General features: G+C 50.9%; 1 protein-coding gene across 18 annotated transcripts in view; it reads right to left on the bottom strand.

Annotated features, from left to right (window-relative positions):
• Positions 1 to 654: 654 nt before the first annotated feature.
• Positions 655 to 14,160, bottom strand: part of GAS7 (growth arrest specific 7) — a 212,698-nt gene continuing 199,192 nt past the window's right edge. For all 18 annotated transcript variants that reach the window (XM_055576526.1, XM_055576521.1, XM_055576525.1 and 15 more), the window contains 4 exons: positions 13,056 to 13,179; positions 9,400 to 9,479; positions 7,733 to 7,831; positions 655 to 7,103 (listed from right to left, as the gene is read on the bottom strand). In XM_055576526.1, coding sequence (XP_055432501.1) covers positions 6,990 to 7,103; positions 7,733 to 7,831; positions 9,400 to 9,479; positions 13,056 to 13,179 — 417 coding nt within the window. In that variant the 3' untranslated portion in view covers positions 655 to 6,989. The remainder of the gene's footprint in view (positions 7,104 to 7,732; positions 7,832 to 9,399; positions 9,480 to 13,055; positions 13,180 to 14,160) is intronic.

Here is a 14,160-nt window from a genome sequence, read left to right as displayed (position 1 = left end):
TCAACCGTGTCTGACTCTTTGTGACCCTATGGACTGTAGCCCACCAGGCTCCTCTGTCCATGGGATTCTCCAGGCAAGAATAGTGGAGTGGGTTGCCATGCTCTTCTCCAGGGGAGCTTCCCGACCCAGGGATCAAACTCCTGTCTCATATTAAGTTTCCTGCTTTTCGCAGGTGAGTTCTTTACCACTAGCACCACCTGGAAAGACCCTGGCATTCAGTGGTATTCACTAATTATTGCATGGATGGGTGGGTGGGATGGATGGGTGGAGAAAGGAAATAATAGCCAGGAGCCCCTTGTGTTCATAGGGACAGAAGTCTCCAGAGAAGGGGACTGGGGCCAAGGGTTTGGTCTGGCAGCATGATACCCATCGGGGTGGGGGAGGCTCAATGCCCACATGCTCGTCCCTCTGCTAAGTCATTGGGGGTAAAATGATCACCCAGCTCGGGAGGGACACTGAGCCCATCTGTTCAAAGAAGAGTGTGGCAGCCCTCCTGGAAAGAGGGTTGCCCAGTGGGACGACATGGTGTCTCTGGACAGTTTATTTTACACAGGACGAAATCTAAGCATCTCAAGTGTACACACAGAGCTGAAGGGGGAAAAAATGAGAGCATTTAACGTCCTGAAAATGCTTTATAATAATGCAGAACAACTATATAGAGCAAACGCCTTCAAAATTTAAACATTTAATTTTTCAGCATTAATACACACGAATGCTATTACGGGGGTGGGGTGGGAAGGGCGAATTATAGCCTCCATAGGGATCAGAGTTTCAACAGTTACTTATAAATTATAGTACATCAACTTTATTTACCGATATAGGCAGCCAGGGGATGGAAGGATATACAACGTGGAATAAACACATTCATACCGGGATGAGGAATGCTGGCGGAGACACAGCTTTTTAACATTAAAAATGTATAAAGTATTTAGCAAAAGTTACAGAAAACAGAGCAAACAAGCAAGTTTATTTTGTTAGAAAATCCCGCTTTCATGGGGTTTGCTGATGTGCTCCTGTCTGTGAAGGGGCTTGTTCCTGCCCCATCGTCCCCTTCCTGAGGGAAGGGCAGAGATACCGATTTGGGGCCCCGTCCCCAAGGATGGCAGGTGTCCCTTTGAATGACTGTCCCTGGGTCCACACGGCTGCCTGGAGGCCCCTGTCCCGAGAGCTGGTCTCTTGCTGCATGCGATGCTGGTTGAAGAGCACCTCCACTCGACAGACAACAAACGCCCAGGTCCCGGGAGGGGATGTGACAACGACAGGTTACGGGACGAATGAGAGCAGAGCGGGGCCGGTCTGGTGCTCTCGCCCTGGCTCATTATGCTTTCCTTCCTCGTCACCACGTCACACCGTCCCCATCAGAGTACCCATGTGCCTGACCCTCTGCCTCCCACCACTGCAAGCCCGTTAGGGATGCCCCATCATACATAAAGGGTCAAGTCCCCCGAACAGCACAGAGATCCAAAGGCATCACAGCCCCTCTCCCTCGGAGACACCTCCCAACAAGGCCCCCCAGTAGCCATGCCCCAGCATCTAGAAGGTTCGGGGGAAACAGAACATTGGTTTTTCTCACCTTAGTCTCACCAAGCCAGGAAAGAGGGGTTGGGTCCCCCACCTTCACAAAGGGCCCGATAGAAATTACTCCAGGGGGGTGGGGTGGAGTGGGGAAGATGTTGAGAGCCCCCAGGCCCCCTTCCCCCAGAAAAAAGAGGCATCCTGGCAGCGGGGGATCCTGTGTCATGGGCTCCACAGCCCACACCGTCACCCGGCTGGACCCAAGGATGTCTTCTGTTGGCTGGGAGAGGTACCTGGTTGCTTTCCGGGGCTCAGCTTTCACTGAGCAGGGCACAATCGGGACGTAGCTGGAGGCGTCCTTACTTTGGGGATCTTGGCCAGAGCTGACCAGCATCAGCAGTTGGGTGTGGTTTTCTCTCTACCACCACCCAGGAGGGTGCAGGCATAGGTCAGGTAAGCAAGGCTCAGGTGTTGACAAGGACCTTAAGGGAGGGGGCTCTGACACCATGCCCGTTTTTGCTCCTTGGAAGTGACCCTCAGGACATGGTGTCAAACATCAGTGGATGAAAGGTAATGGCTTCTGCTTTCTTTAGGAGCCCGAGGAGGAGGAACTACCTCATTCTCAACAGCTCATGAAACTCTAAGTTTTTGTGTCTAAAAATCTTTTTAGATTTCTCAGCACCCGGGCCCCCCTCTCAGGAAGGTGTGAGGTGACAGCATGCACAGCTGTGCCGAGCGGACCCAGATTAGGTATGACGTGTGCATTGGGCGCAAAACCGGAAATGAGAACGGAAGGAGACAGAATGCAGCAGCTGGAGGAGGCCTGGGAGAATGTTCTAGAATAAACACCTTCAGTTTGCAGGTGAAGGAAGATCCAGAGAAAGGTGGTGCTGAGCCCATGGCCAGCCCCCTGCTTTCTCACCCACACCCTCTCCATCCACCTCCCACACCCCCGAACTCTCACCAAATGGCAGGGACTGGGCGAGGTGAAGGGAGGGTCCCAAGGAGCAAGTGGATCTACCAGCTGAGATGCCAGCTTCAGGGGGCAGCAGAGACCCTGTCCACCATCCCCGCCTCCATCCCCAGCAGCTCTCTGCATTGTGAAAAACTTAAGTGTTAGATGCCCCCAAAACTATAATGACTCAAAAAAAGCCAAGTGTAAGTCCCAAGAACCACTGGATGCAGCTGGCTGGAAGTAGCTGTGCAAACAAGCTCAAGACTCCAAGTCAGGAGCTTCCAGGAAGACAACTTGTGTTTTTAAGAGCAAGGAAGCAGTGGGGTGCACCCATTCAATGGACGGCTGCTCGGCATTGCAGGGAACAAGCTAGTGACATCCTACGACAAGATGACTCAGAGGCATCAACCTGAGCGAGGAGGCCAGACTCAAAGACTTCTGCCTATTTCTATGACACACTATAGAAGGCAGATCTGCAGGGTCAGAAAATCCATCAGTGGTTGCCAGGTGCTGGGGATGGGAAGAGTGGATGGACATCAAAGGAGCCTGAGGGGATGTTTTTGGAGTGATGGAAATATTATGCTGATCTCAGCAGTGTTACAAGGCTGTGTCAAAGTGTTAGTTGCTCAGTCATGTCCAACTCTTTGTGACCCCATGGACCCCATGTGTCCGCCAGGTTCCTCTGTCCATGGGATTCTCCAGGCAAGAATACTGGAGTGGGGAGCCATTCCCTTCTCCAGGGGACCTTCCTGATCCAGGGATTGAACCCGGGTCTCCTGCTTTCCAGGCAGATTCTTTACCATCTGAGCTACCAGGGAAGCCCCATAAGACTGTGTAAATTTGTCAAAATTCATTGAACTGCATCCTTCAAAAGGGTGAATTTTCTTGTACGCTCATGAACCCCCAATTTCAAATGTCAAATATCTCAATAAACTTGGAAAAAAAGGCAGTGGGACCTGTGGGGACAGGAAGGTTTATGGAAATGACGGTATGCTGGCTAAGGAAGTGTGCTTCTGATCTGTGCCCCACTTTTAACACTGGTCCAGGAACTTTCCCTATCTACATAATCACCAATAGGTGTGCAGAATCCTGTATAAATTCTCCTTGTCAAGGCCATTCACCATTGGAAGTAAAATCACTTAAAGAAGCCGAGGTCTTTGATGTCCTCGGAATCTTATGGCTTGCATTTCCAAGAAGGGACTTTGGCTCTGCCAAGATTTCTTTGCTTCCATCTCCTAATCTAGTAATTGATTGGTTTCCACAAAGGGAATACAAACCCCTGGTTCCTGAGTATACACAGGGTTTTCTATTTGCTTCAGTTGTTAATCAGCCTCAGTGAGAGAAGTGTTTCCCCCTCAAAGAAATCCAACCCACCCTTCCCTGCTCCCCAGCTGACACAGGTGTTGGGTAGATTAAAAGGAGACCCAAGGTGGTCCCATGGGAAGAACCTCAGGTCACCCATCCCTGTGGGTCAGCCGGCCAGTGCTTTCCAACGCTGATCAGAAGCAACAGAAAAAAAAAAAAAGAGAGAGAGGGACAAGCAGCTTATCCTGGAGGTTGTCTTGGTAAGTGTCTGTCTTAGATTCTATTCTAAAAAGCAGGCTTTCACAGGCGAAACAAAGTGCATCCGTGTCTCCTAGGTAGAAGGGGCTCACCTGTTCTCAGAAATGGAACAGTGGATGTGCTCACAAATAACCTGGAGTCATTCACCCTGAAAAAAGCCAAGCATATCCTCTTATAACCTAAATACCCAAACCCAAACCAAACCAACCACGAGGACAGAGCACCACTCTGAAGATGACTCTCAGACATGACTTCCTCCCAACCACAGGACAGAGGCCTGTACTCTCAACTCCAGCCCTGCTCGTGATGTGCTATTGAGTTCACAGCTCTCACTGGCTGGCCTTGGGCTTCATGCTTCCTCTGTGTAAAGCAAGAATTATTTAAAACAAACAAATCTCTCAAATTTGAGCTGGATGTGAGCTGTGAGGGTCTAGTGACCCCATGATCGTACTCTTGGTGCTCTTCCGTCCTTGGGTAAATGCCACATGGCTTATTACAGGCTAGCAGGAGGTTAAACGTGGAAGAGGTGCAAGGCTCTCATTTCCCAGCAAGGTCTGAAAACATGCGCTTGTGCACATGGAGAACAGAAGGGCTGGGGGATGGGGCAGAGTTCCTGGCCGGTATGCAGCTCCGGCTGCAGTACTGGCATAACACCTGGCTTGCCCCAAGTGTCTGCTGATTAGATGAATGAATGAGAATCAACGAATGAATGAAGAGCTATCAGTACAACAGAGGGTATCTGTGCAAACCTAGACTCTGCAGAGAGTATCTGTAGGTAAATGCCAAGGTTACTGATCTGCAAGACCCTTGGAGAAAAGACGAGTCTACGCACAAGAACAGATCATTGGTTTCCCTGATGACAGACAGGGCTATATTTTGTTCCTAGATCTTTGCATACTGCCCAGGCTTAGCTAAATGCTTGATGAATGAATAAAGGAGGGAAGAAAAAAGGAAAAGAGGTATATGGGGTTGGCTAACGAGACTGAGGGAAAAGGGGGAAAGCATGACTTCAGAAAATAGACTGGCCTACATGAGGCCAACTCAGGCTACCCTGAAAGAGGCGAGAGCCCCAGGGAATAACAGAAGACTCTGGAATCCTCAGATGGGGATGAGAAAACAAAATTAATGAGCCACATCACACATGAACGCGTCTGTGTTAACAAGGCTATTGGCTTTGAATGCTGGAAATTAGTTGAATCCACAAATGAGTTGACTAAGCCACAAAGCAGTTACTACTATAGCACCCATCTTTTTTTTTTTTTCTTTAATCAAGAAACCAAGAAATGATAGCCCCAAATGGGCAGCTGGTGTCACAGCCCAACCCCAGACCAGGAGTGGTTCTCCACGCCAGACACAGATCTGTCCTGGCGGCCTGCATGTTAGTGAAGGCCTTCACACTGACCTTTCTGGTTGGGATGTTTTGAGAAGAAAAGTGGCAAAGCTTGGTTTGCTTTAGGATATTCAGCATCTTTCTACTATCACTATGAGGATGCCATACTGACTCAGAGAAAGGGGTACCAAGAGATACAAGAAAAACGAGTCATCAGTTACCAGCCTGGACGACGGAGAGAGAAAGACCAGTGAGTTATCCTCTTAGATGGCTGCCCTTATGAGACATGAGTCCTGTGAATCCAAAGTAATCAATGGGAAAAGTGAAGAAACATGGGTTCTTAGGGTGTGGGCTCCAGGCTAGAATGTGCCCCTTGCAAGCTGTCTGACCTCCTCCAGCCCTTTTCTGCTTCCAGTCCCCTCAAGCCAATTCTCAAGATTTAGTATGTAAGCGAGAAAGTGATGAGTGAGGACCCGGTGGCTTCCCAGGTCAGCTTAGACCAGGCTTTCCAGGGAAAAAGGAGACGGCAAAAGATCAAGGGGGCACCAGCCCCAAGCAGGGGCTGCATGCGGGGCTTGGGAACGTGCAGAAGGAGCTGAGAGGCCAAGGTACCCGACTGCCTGGATGGTGACATGTACTGTGGCCACGACAGTCTGCAATGTCTGCGTGGTGCCCGCCAATGAGAGCCATACACGGAACGGCAGTCCCAACTTCACCGTGTGCAGGCAGACAGAACCACCTGCGAGATGACAGAGACTTGTCCCAACCCCTCCCTGACGTGAGACCGACTCAGCTCCCTGGGATGGGCGAGGGTGGAGGAGGGGGCTTCCCCAAGGAAGCGGCTGCAGGTTGGGTGGACTGGGATGTCTGGAAAGAGCACGTGACACGGATGCCTGATCTAACAGGCACACGATTCACTGCTCCAACTTGGGGTGAATTTGCTGAATGAGGTAGTTTCATCCTGACCTCTCCAGGCAGGGTCAGTCTGAGAAAACTGGAGCCAGACCTTCTTCCCAAGACTCCCATTGGTGAAAACTAGCAGAGAAGAGCCAGGATGTAGGCCCTTAGAATATTCAAGGGGGGAACAAAAAATCAAGAGGGAGGGCTGCTGCAAAGGATTCTGGGTGCGGGCTGCTGTGCTGAATGGTGGCCTTCTCTCCATGACTCTGATCCTGACACTTGGCTTGGAGATGGAGACCTCCCTCCCCTGCCCCTCCAAAGGCCTGGAGACAAGGTCAGTTGGAAGAAGGGCCGTTGGGCTTACTTGAGCATGGGACACAACTGCTCTGGGTGGGGAGGGGACCCCTCTGGTACTCAACAGGGACCACAAAGTTCCAGTCTCGGTTTATCCTTGGAGTGGCAAGCACAGCACGGGACTCAGGGGGCTTCAGCCTCAGAAACAAGGGCAGGGCTGTGGATCCATCTTCTCGGCCTGGGAACACCGGGGAGCTCCCTGTGGGGCCATCTGGGCCGCCCTTCTGGCATCACTGTCCCCTCTCCTCAGTGGACCAGGAGAGCAGGGGGAGGGCAGCGCCACTCCCGACAGCAGGCCCCCCCAGCGGGAGCGCCACCTCCTCTCCGTGGGACCCCCAACCCCTCCTCGGTAGGACCCCCCGGGCCGTGCGTCTATATCTCCATGTCCACGGGGCGGATGTTGCCCGTCTTGTGCTCTCTGACCCACAGCTCCCTGTCTTTGGCTGGGTCCACTTTTCGAAGCAGTTGGTCCACAGGCTCGACTGTCTGCAAGGGATGGAGAAAGAGGACACAGTCGGAGGCAGAGGTGGAGTCAGGGGCGTATCCTCTGAGCCACGCCACTCACACCCTTGCGCCTGACACAGCAGCTCCTCTAGAGCGTTGTGGGGTCCCAGGGAGGCCTGTGTGAGGGACAGACGTGGGGGCTGGGAGAACCAGGGGTGGGGAGGTGCAGAGCTCTGGCCTCTGCTCTTCTTCCCCTCATACACATGACCCTCCAGACCACAGGGTGGGTGAAAGGGCAGGAGGGCTCAAGAGTCTGTGACCCGTTCCTCTTTCCACGTGTCCCCTCGTTTACCACCTGAAAACAGGTTTATTGAACTTTAGCTTGAGAGGTTTTGAATAGCTCCAACATTGTAAAAAATCCAACAGAGGAGGCAAGGTCACCTCCAGCTATTTTAACCATCATAATACATCTATGGGGTGAGCTTGGGATGGAGTCACGTGGTTGTCCAGGGTAACTGACACATCCATCCCAAGAGGTCCCTGCCCACCCTCAGGACAGATTCCTCCATAGCAGCTATGTAACCTGCCACCATGGCACAAAGGTCATGGCTCCCCCTGGCCCAGTGTCCTGCAGGGGCCCTACTGGCCTCGACCTAGGTCGGAGAACTCACGCTTTGGTTGAACATGTCCGTCTCGTGCCGCAGCTGCGTGTACTGGCAAAGGTGCTGCCGTATCATCTCCACCCTCTCCACCTCCAGCCGCTCCAGCTCCTGCCGAGGAGGAAACCCACAGAGACCTCTGGGGGGGTGTCCCTTCAACCTGGGGACCTTCCCCCTACACGGGTCCTTGACCATCCTAGAGGCAAAACACAGATGCTGCCCGACTCCCTGGGGTCTGGCGAGGCACCCACCCCGTATCTGGGGGTGAAGGTATAGCCAAGGACGCAGTAGCTGCTGTTTCCGAATCTCCTTCTGCCAGGCATGGTGGGTACTTTGAGCTTTCCATGCATCGCTTAATTGTCCTCATCACAATGTTAAGAGATACAGGTTCTGTTCTTACCTTTTCCAAACAAGGGAATGAACACCTCGAGAGGTTACATCGCTTGCCCAAAGTGACAGGGAATTATGGGAGCAGTGGGATTTGCACTTTTGTGCATTTCTTTTTTTTTTTTTTTGGCTGTACAGGATCTTAGTTGCGGCATGTGGGATGTAGTTCCCTGACCAGGGATTGACCCCAGGCCACCTACACTGGGAGTGTGGAGTCTTAGCCACTGGACCACCAGGGAAGCCCCCTGTTGTGCCCTTAATCAAACTTCTGCACCGCTGCAGCCCCAGGCCCTGACGGGGCTGAGAAACAAAACACGTGCAGGAGCTTCTGCCCTTCAACCTCTTGGGGCTTTGTCCCTGGACCTCTGCTGAGTGGCCTCGTTTCTGTCCACCCTGAGTGCTGAGGGACAGGCCGCGGAGGCAGGAGGGCCAGGAGCGGGGTGGCCAAGGCCACAGGGAAGAGCAGAAATTTGCTTTGGCTCCTAGATGGCCCTGCATCTTTGGAATTTAGGGGATCCGGCCACTATTCTGTGTCCAACTAGGTCACTGCCCAGGTGATTAGCCAGGGAGTCGGGGGAGTAAGCAGGAAGCTTAATTAGGAGATTAACCAGGAGGAAATCTAGGTCACTGTCCCTGGGGGAGGCCTCTAATCTGCTCTGGTGGGCTGGTGCCTGGGGAAGGCAGAGGGTTAGTCCCGTGCTGGATGGGCAGATGGACGGGGGTGGCTTGGGGCAGAGGGATGGTGTGATAAGCACTTGGCAGGACACCTCCTTTCTCACCTGGCCCAGTGGCCCAAGTGCCAACCCATCTCACCATCTACTCAGCGGGTGCTGACTTCACAGAAATACTCAGGAGAGCAAAGAAGTGGTCCAATGCCTGTTCCCCCACCCCGGTCAGAGGCCTCCTCCACTGCTCCAACCTCACCCATCCACATGTCTCGCAAGGCTCTGTGATTGTAGACCCTTAATTCTTCTGGGGGTAGGAAGGTCCACATTTCCTACAACTTGGCTATTTTTCCTAAATGGACCACTCTCTGCTCGGTTGACCCTGACCCCTCAGGATGATATGGCAAGAGCCCATAGCTGCCTGTGTTCACACAGTAGGAAGTGCCCGAGCAAGGGTATGAATCCACATGGCCTGGCCTGGAGATAAGCTCTCAGTCTCAACATTAGAGCAGATCTAATGACCATCTCTCACCTCCACCCATCGACCTCACGTCCACCAGCATCCACCCACAGCTTCCTGAGCGCCCACCCCTGCGGGGACATGCTTCCGCATCTCCGGTCACTCACCAATGTGGTGGTCACCATCTCTTCAAACCACTTGGACTGGGCCTGGTTGTAGAGGTCCACACAGCGCATGAGGTCATCTCCTGCAAAGGGCCAAAGCCACTGTCACTCCTCACCAGGGCTGCCCTCTGCCACCTGCACCCCACGGCCGAGGTGATGGAGGCAAAGAAGGGGCAACCCAGCATTATCAAAGACTGGCTTCAGAGCATCCACCTGAACTTGACTGCAGATGCCAAAAACTCAGGAAGGGGGTCTCTCAGTAAAAGTGTATGTACAGTGTGGGTGGGGGTACTCCGGGGACCCCTCAAGTCTATCTTAAGCCCCAGAAATGCTTCCTCCTCTAGAGATGGCAGTTTGATTTCACATTGGCAAGTCCTGCTTGGTTGAACACGTGTCTCAAGCAACTCGGTGCTAGTTACAGAAGGGAAGTTTGCACATCACGTCTGTCCACTGGTGTGTCTGTGTGTCTCTGTGGTTGTGTGTCTGTATGCGTGTGTCTGTGTGTGTGTACAGGCAGCAGGCTGTCATTCTGAAATTCAAGAGAACGTGTCTGATGCTTTATGGCTCATTCATGTACAATAATGGTATAAAAACAGGCACCAGAGTTTAACACACCAATGCCAGGATACTGGCTACCTTGGGAAACAGAGAAAGGGTCCGGGTGGGAAGGGATGGGCTCTTTCGATAGCATTTCTTAAGACAGACATCTGAAACAAACTATTCTATCTTGATGGCCAGTGTGTTCTTTATGTAATTGTATATGTTTGAGACAGTTTATAGTTAGAAAGAAAGCAACCTGGAAGTGTTACTAAGGTCCTGGTACCCTAGACTCTTGCTACAAAGAACACAATTCCTGGACCAGAAGCACTGGTACACCCTGGATATTTGCTCCAAATGTGATCTCATGACGTTCCCCAGACAGGGTGAACCAGAAACGATTTGCACAAGCTCCTTGGGTGACCCAGGTGCACATCACAGTTGGAGGAGCACAGGTCGGTCTCACAGAACTTCCTGATTATCACAGGGTTCCAGAGAAAGAAGACACCAGGGACTTCACTCACGATGGGAAAACTCATGAGTGAACCCAACGATAATGGGTTAACCCTTCAAAGGGATCCCTAGAATGGCATCACTTGCTCACGTGTATTCAGATATGAAAGCGAAGGGAAGTGGGGAGGGTTATGCCCAGTGCCTGGCTCAGGGCCTCCTCCCCAGTGAGCCACACCATTATCTGGGAGCTAAGCCTTGAGTAACAGAACCCACATCAAGGGCTTGGTTCATTTTGCTCTTGGTCCAAGGCCAATGGCCGGGCCCTTGATCCCAAGCAGGACTGAACTGGAGGGAAGACAGCGGCTATTTCACTGCAGTCAGAGTCCCACCAAAAGCCTGGGCCTGACCCTGGGTAAGGTCACCCTTATAAACACAATATGAAACTCCCAAAGCTTTATTTGTTGATCCTGACGTTAAGAACATGCTTCACGAACCTCTGCAACATCAGGAAATAAAGTAGATGAAGGCAGGTGTGTCTCTTCCCTATGTAGTCCAAGGGTTTGAAATCGGACCCTTCTGAACAGTACGGGTTAAGGACATGGATTCTGGAACCAGACTACTGGGGTGTCATATAGCTCTACTGTTTACTAGCTGTGCAGCCTTGGACCAAGTGGATTCACCTGCCTGTGCCTCAGTTTCTTCATCTGTAAAATGGGGATAATAACAGTACTTTCAGAGAGCCACAGTGAAGATTAGACAAACCAAGAAAAAAAAAAAAGAAAAAGAAATACAAAGAACAAAATAAAAAATAAACCACTTATGAACAATATTTGCAATTCAAATGACAAAATGTTGATTTTCCTAACATAATCCCTGTCAATCAATCAATGAGAACAAGACCCGACATCTGACAAGAAAATGGGAAGAGAATATGAGTGAATCATTTTAAAAGTCACAGATGATTTAAAAGTCTATTTTTAAAATGCTCAACTCCACTCAAAAAGCAGTGTAAATTAAATTAGAAACAAAATACTATTTTTCACTAGATAGCTAGGATATCAAAATGAGACAGGATACAGTGTTGACAAGAGTTTAGGGAACAGGCATTCATAGAGAGTAGGCACACCCATCTGCAAAGCAACTTGGAAACATCCATCAGAATGAATACAAGCCTCTGACCCAGTTACACCCCCCCACATCCCGGCGACGTGCAGACCCCCACCCCCCACAGAGAGGCATTTATAGTCACAGCATCGCTGGCACTGACAAACACTCTGAAACAATCTGAGAGTCCTACAAAAGTCCATTAGGGGAATGATGAAATACATCTGGATACAATCATATACTCGCACGTTATTCAACTGTTTAGGAAATCTGATGTACATAAATGGATGGGTAAATAAACTGATGATGAAACAGACCTATCTCTAAGATACATCTATTAAAATGTAAGTTCAGAACAGTATAATATGATATGTATATACATTTAAAAACATTAAAAAAAATTAGGGTGTGTCGACAGTGACTATATCTGGAGAATAAGATTTTATATTCTTAAATGTTGATTAAAATATTTTGTCAAGCAGCAATATTGTTTTTGTAACATAATTATTTAACAGTTTCTGTAGTTAAGCTAATTTAAATGTGCCTCTCCTCTCCTTGGGTTTTCTTTCCTACTCCCAACAAGTGTAGCATGGCGTCTGTTTCTACTACTGTGCTATTAAAGATTTTTATATAAATGTTGCATTTATATTACATTATTCTGTTATGACATATTTACACCACCTTATTTCCAAATGTCCCTAAGATGGCTGTTTCTCATCCTTTAATGAACTAATTACACCAGGTTCACCAGAAGTTGGGGTGAAAAAGATTTAGAGACCAAACCATCCAATCCAAACCTTATCTCACAGCACATATTCTAATCCCAGAAAGCAAAATGCATTGACCTTGTACACTGCGAAACTGGTTGTTAAGCAATATTGAAATTAAAAAAAAAAAACTTTCTTGCTGATTTTTCTCCCCCTTCCTTGTGCATTAGCTAATTTTTACCTCTAGGTGGAAGCAGAAGCTGACTCACAGGAATATTTTGGAGAGAATCTGAAATAGGGTTCTTTCTTTTCTTTTTTAAAAACATTTTCTTGGCTGCACTGCAAGGCATGAGGGTTCTTAGTTATCCAACCAGGTGTCAAACGTGCACCCCTTGCGCTGGAAGCGAGTAGTCTTAACCACTGAATTGCCCGAGAAGTCCCTGAAATACCGATTATTTCTTTAAACAAAACGTCAGCCTCTATTCTGTGTCAGAAGTCCATGACTAGAGGAGAACCTCTGGAGAACTATTACCCGGGGAGGTGGGGCAACTTGGTGGGTGGGTGGGGTTTGCACTTCAAGGAACTCCAGGCAGGGGCAGGACCCCTCAATTCCAGGTCCTGGAGGAGTCTGCCCACCACCTGACCAGAGACCCTGGGCTTGGGCCAGAAGCAGCCCTCTCTGGGTAGGGTGTGGGGAGACCCCTCCATCGGCACTGCTTCCCGCTCCACTGCCTGCACCCCCCAGTCTCGCCCTGTGGAACGCATGTTCCCAGGCACCCCATCTCCCAGCCTCTCCTGTCCATGCCTCTGGGACCAGGTGAGGACAGAGAGGGCAGCAGGCGACAGGGCCGCACTCACCCGCCTGCGTGGACTTCCTCCGGGCCTTCTTGATGTCCTCCTCCGTCTTGTTGCTCAGCTTGATCTCCAGCTGCTGGGTCTTCATCTCCAAGTCTCTCTGCCGCTCCGTGAGGGCTTTTCGGGCCTGGGGTCCAAGGACGTGGAGTTAATCACAGGCTCAGAGACAGCAAGGGCCCACTGGGCCTGGCCTCCTTTTTTAGGTTGCTGTTCAGTCGCTAAGTTGTGTCTGACTCTTTGCAACCCCGTGGACTGCAGCACGCCACACTCCCCTGTCCGTCACTATCTCCTGGAGTCTGCTCATCATGTCCATTGAGTTGGTGATGCCATCCAACTATCTTGCCCTCTGCCACCCCCTTTTCCTCTTGCCTTTATTTAATCTTTGCCAGCATCAGAGTCTTTCCTAGGTAAGTCCTTTCTTTTCCCTGCTTTGGTAAATAAGGCTACAGGGGCTCTGTTAGGCTGAGTGGCCAGACCAGCATCACTCAGCCAGCTGGGGACCACACTGAGGCTGCAAAGCATCCTTTCATCCTTGGCCTAGAGCAAGCCCCTCAGAGCATGTTTTCACTGGAGCATGTACATGCACTGGGGACCCAGGCAGTCCTGAGACCACAGCTTCTCCAGGGTGGCAGGGACCACAGAGATCATCGACATCACCTTCCAACAGTGCTCAGCAGCTGGCGACACCAGCCTCCCCATTCTGGGGTGGAATGGGCCTGTCAGTGCTGGCCACTGGCAAGGTCTAGGGTGCCTGCAGCAGTAACACGGCCCTCTTCTCCTGCACCCCTCCCAAAGGCGATGGGGTCAGCCCCAGGGGGAGACCTCTCTCTGCTCCATAACTGACCATCAGAGCTCCCAGAAAGGTCAGACCACCTTGGCCTCTGGGAGCGGGGTGGTCCAGTCAGGAAGGATTCTGCCAGGTGAGACCCAGACAAAGGGGCCCTGTGTGGACTGGCAGTACATCCAGGCTTCAGGACCCTCAAAATCAGGGTGTATCTTGTCTCACATTCTACAACCCCAAGGCAGGTGCAGCCTCTCCCACCCTCACTGGGAATCTGAGCACCAGGGGAAGCACACACGTAACCTTCGGCCGGGGGAGGGGGTTCTC

This window comes from Bubalus kerabau, chromosome 4, assembly GCF_029407905.1.
Source record: "Bubalus kerabau isolate K-KA32 ecotype Philippines breed swamp buffalo chromosome 4, PCC_UOA_SB_1v2, whole genome shotgun sequence".
NCBI lineage: Eukaryota > Metazoa > Chordata > Mammalia > Artiodactyla > Bovidae > Bubalus > Bubalus kerabau.
Note: the sequence above shows the minus strand (reverse complement) of the source record. Positions and strands in the feature narration are given on the sequence as shown.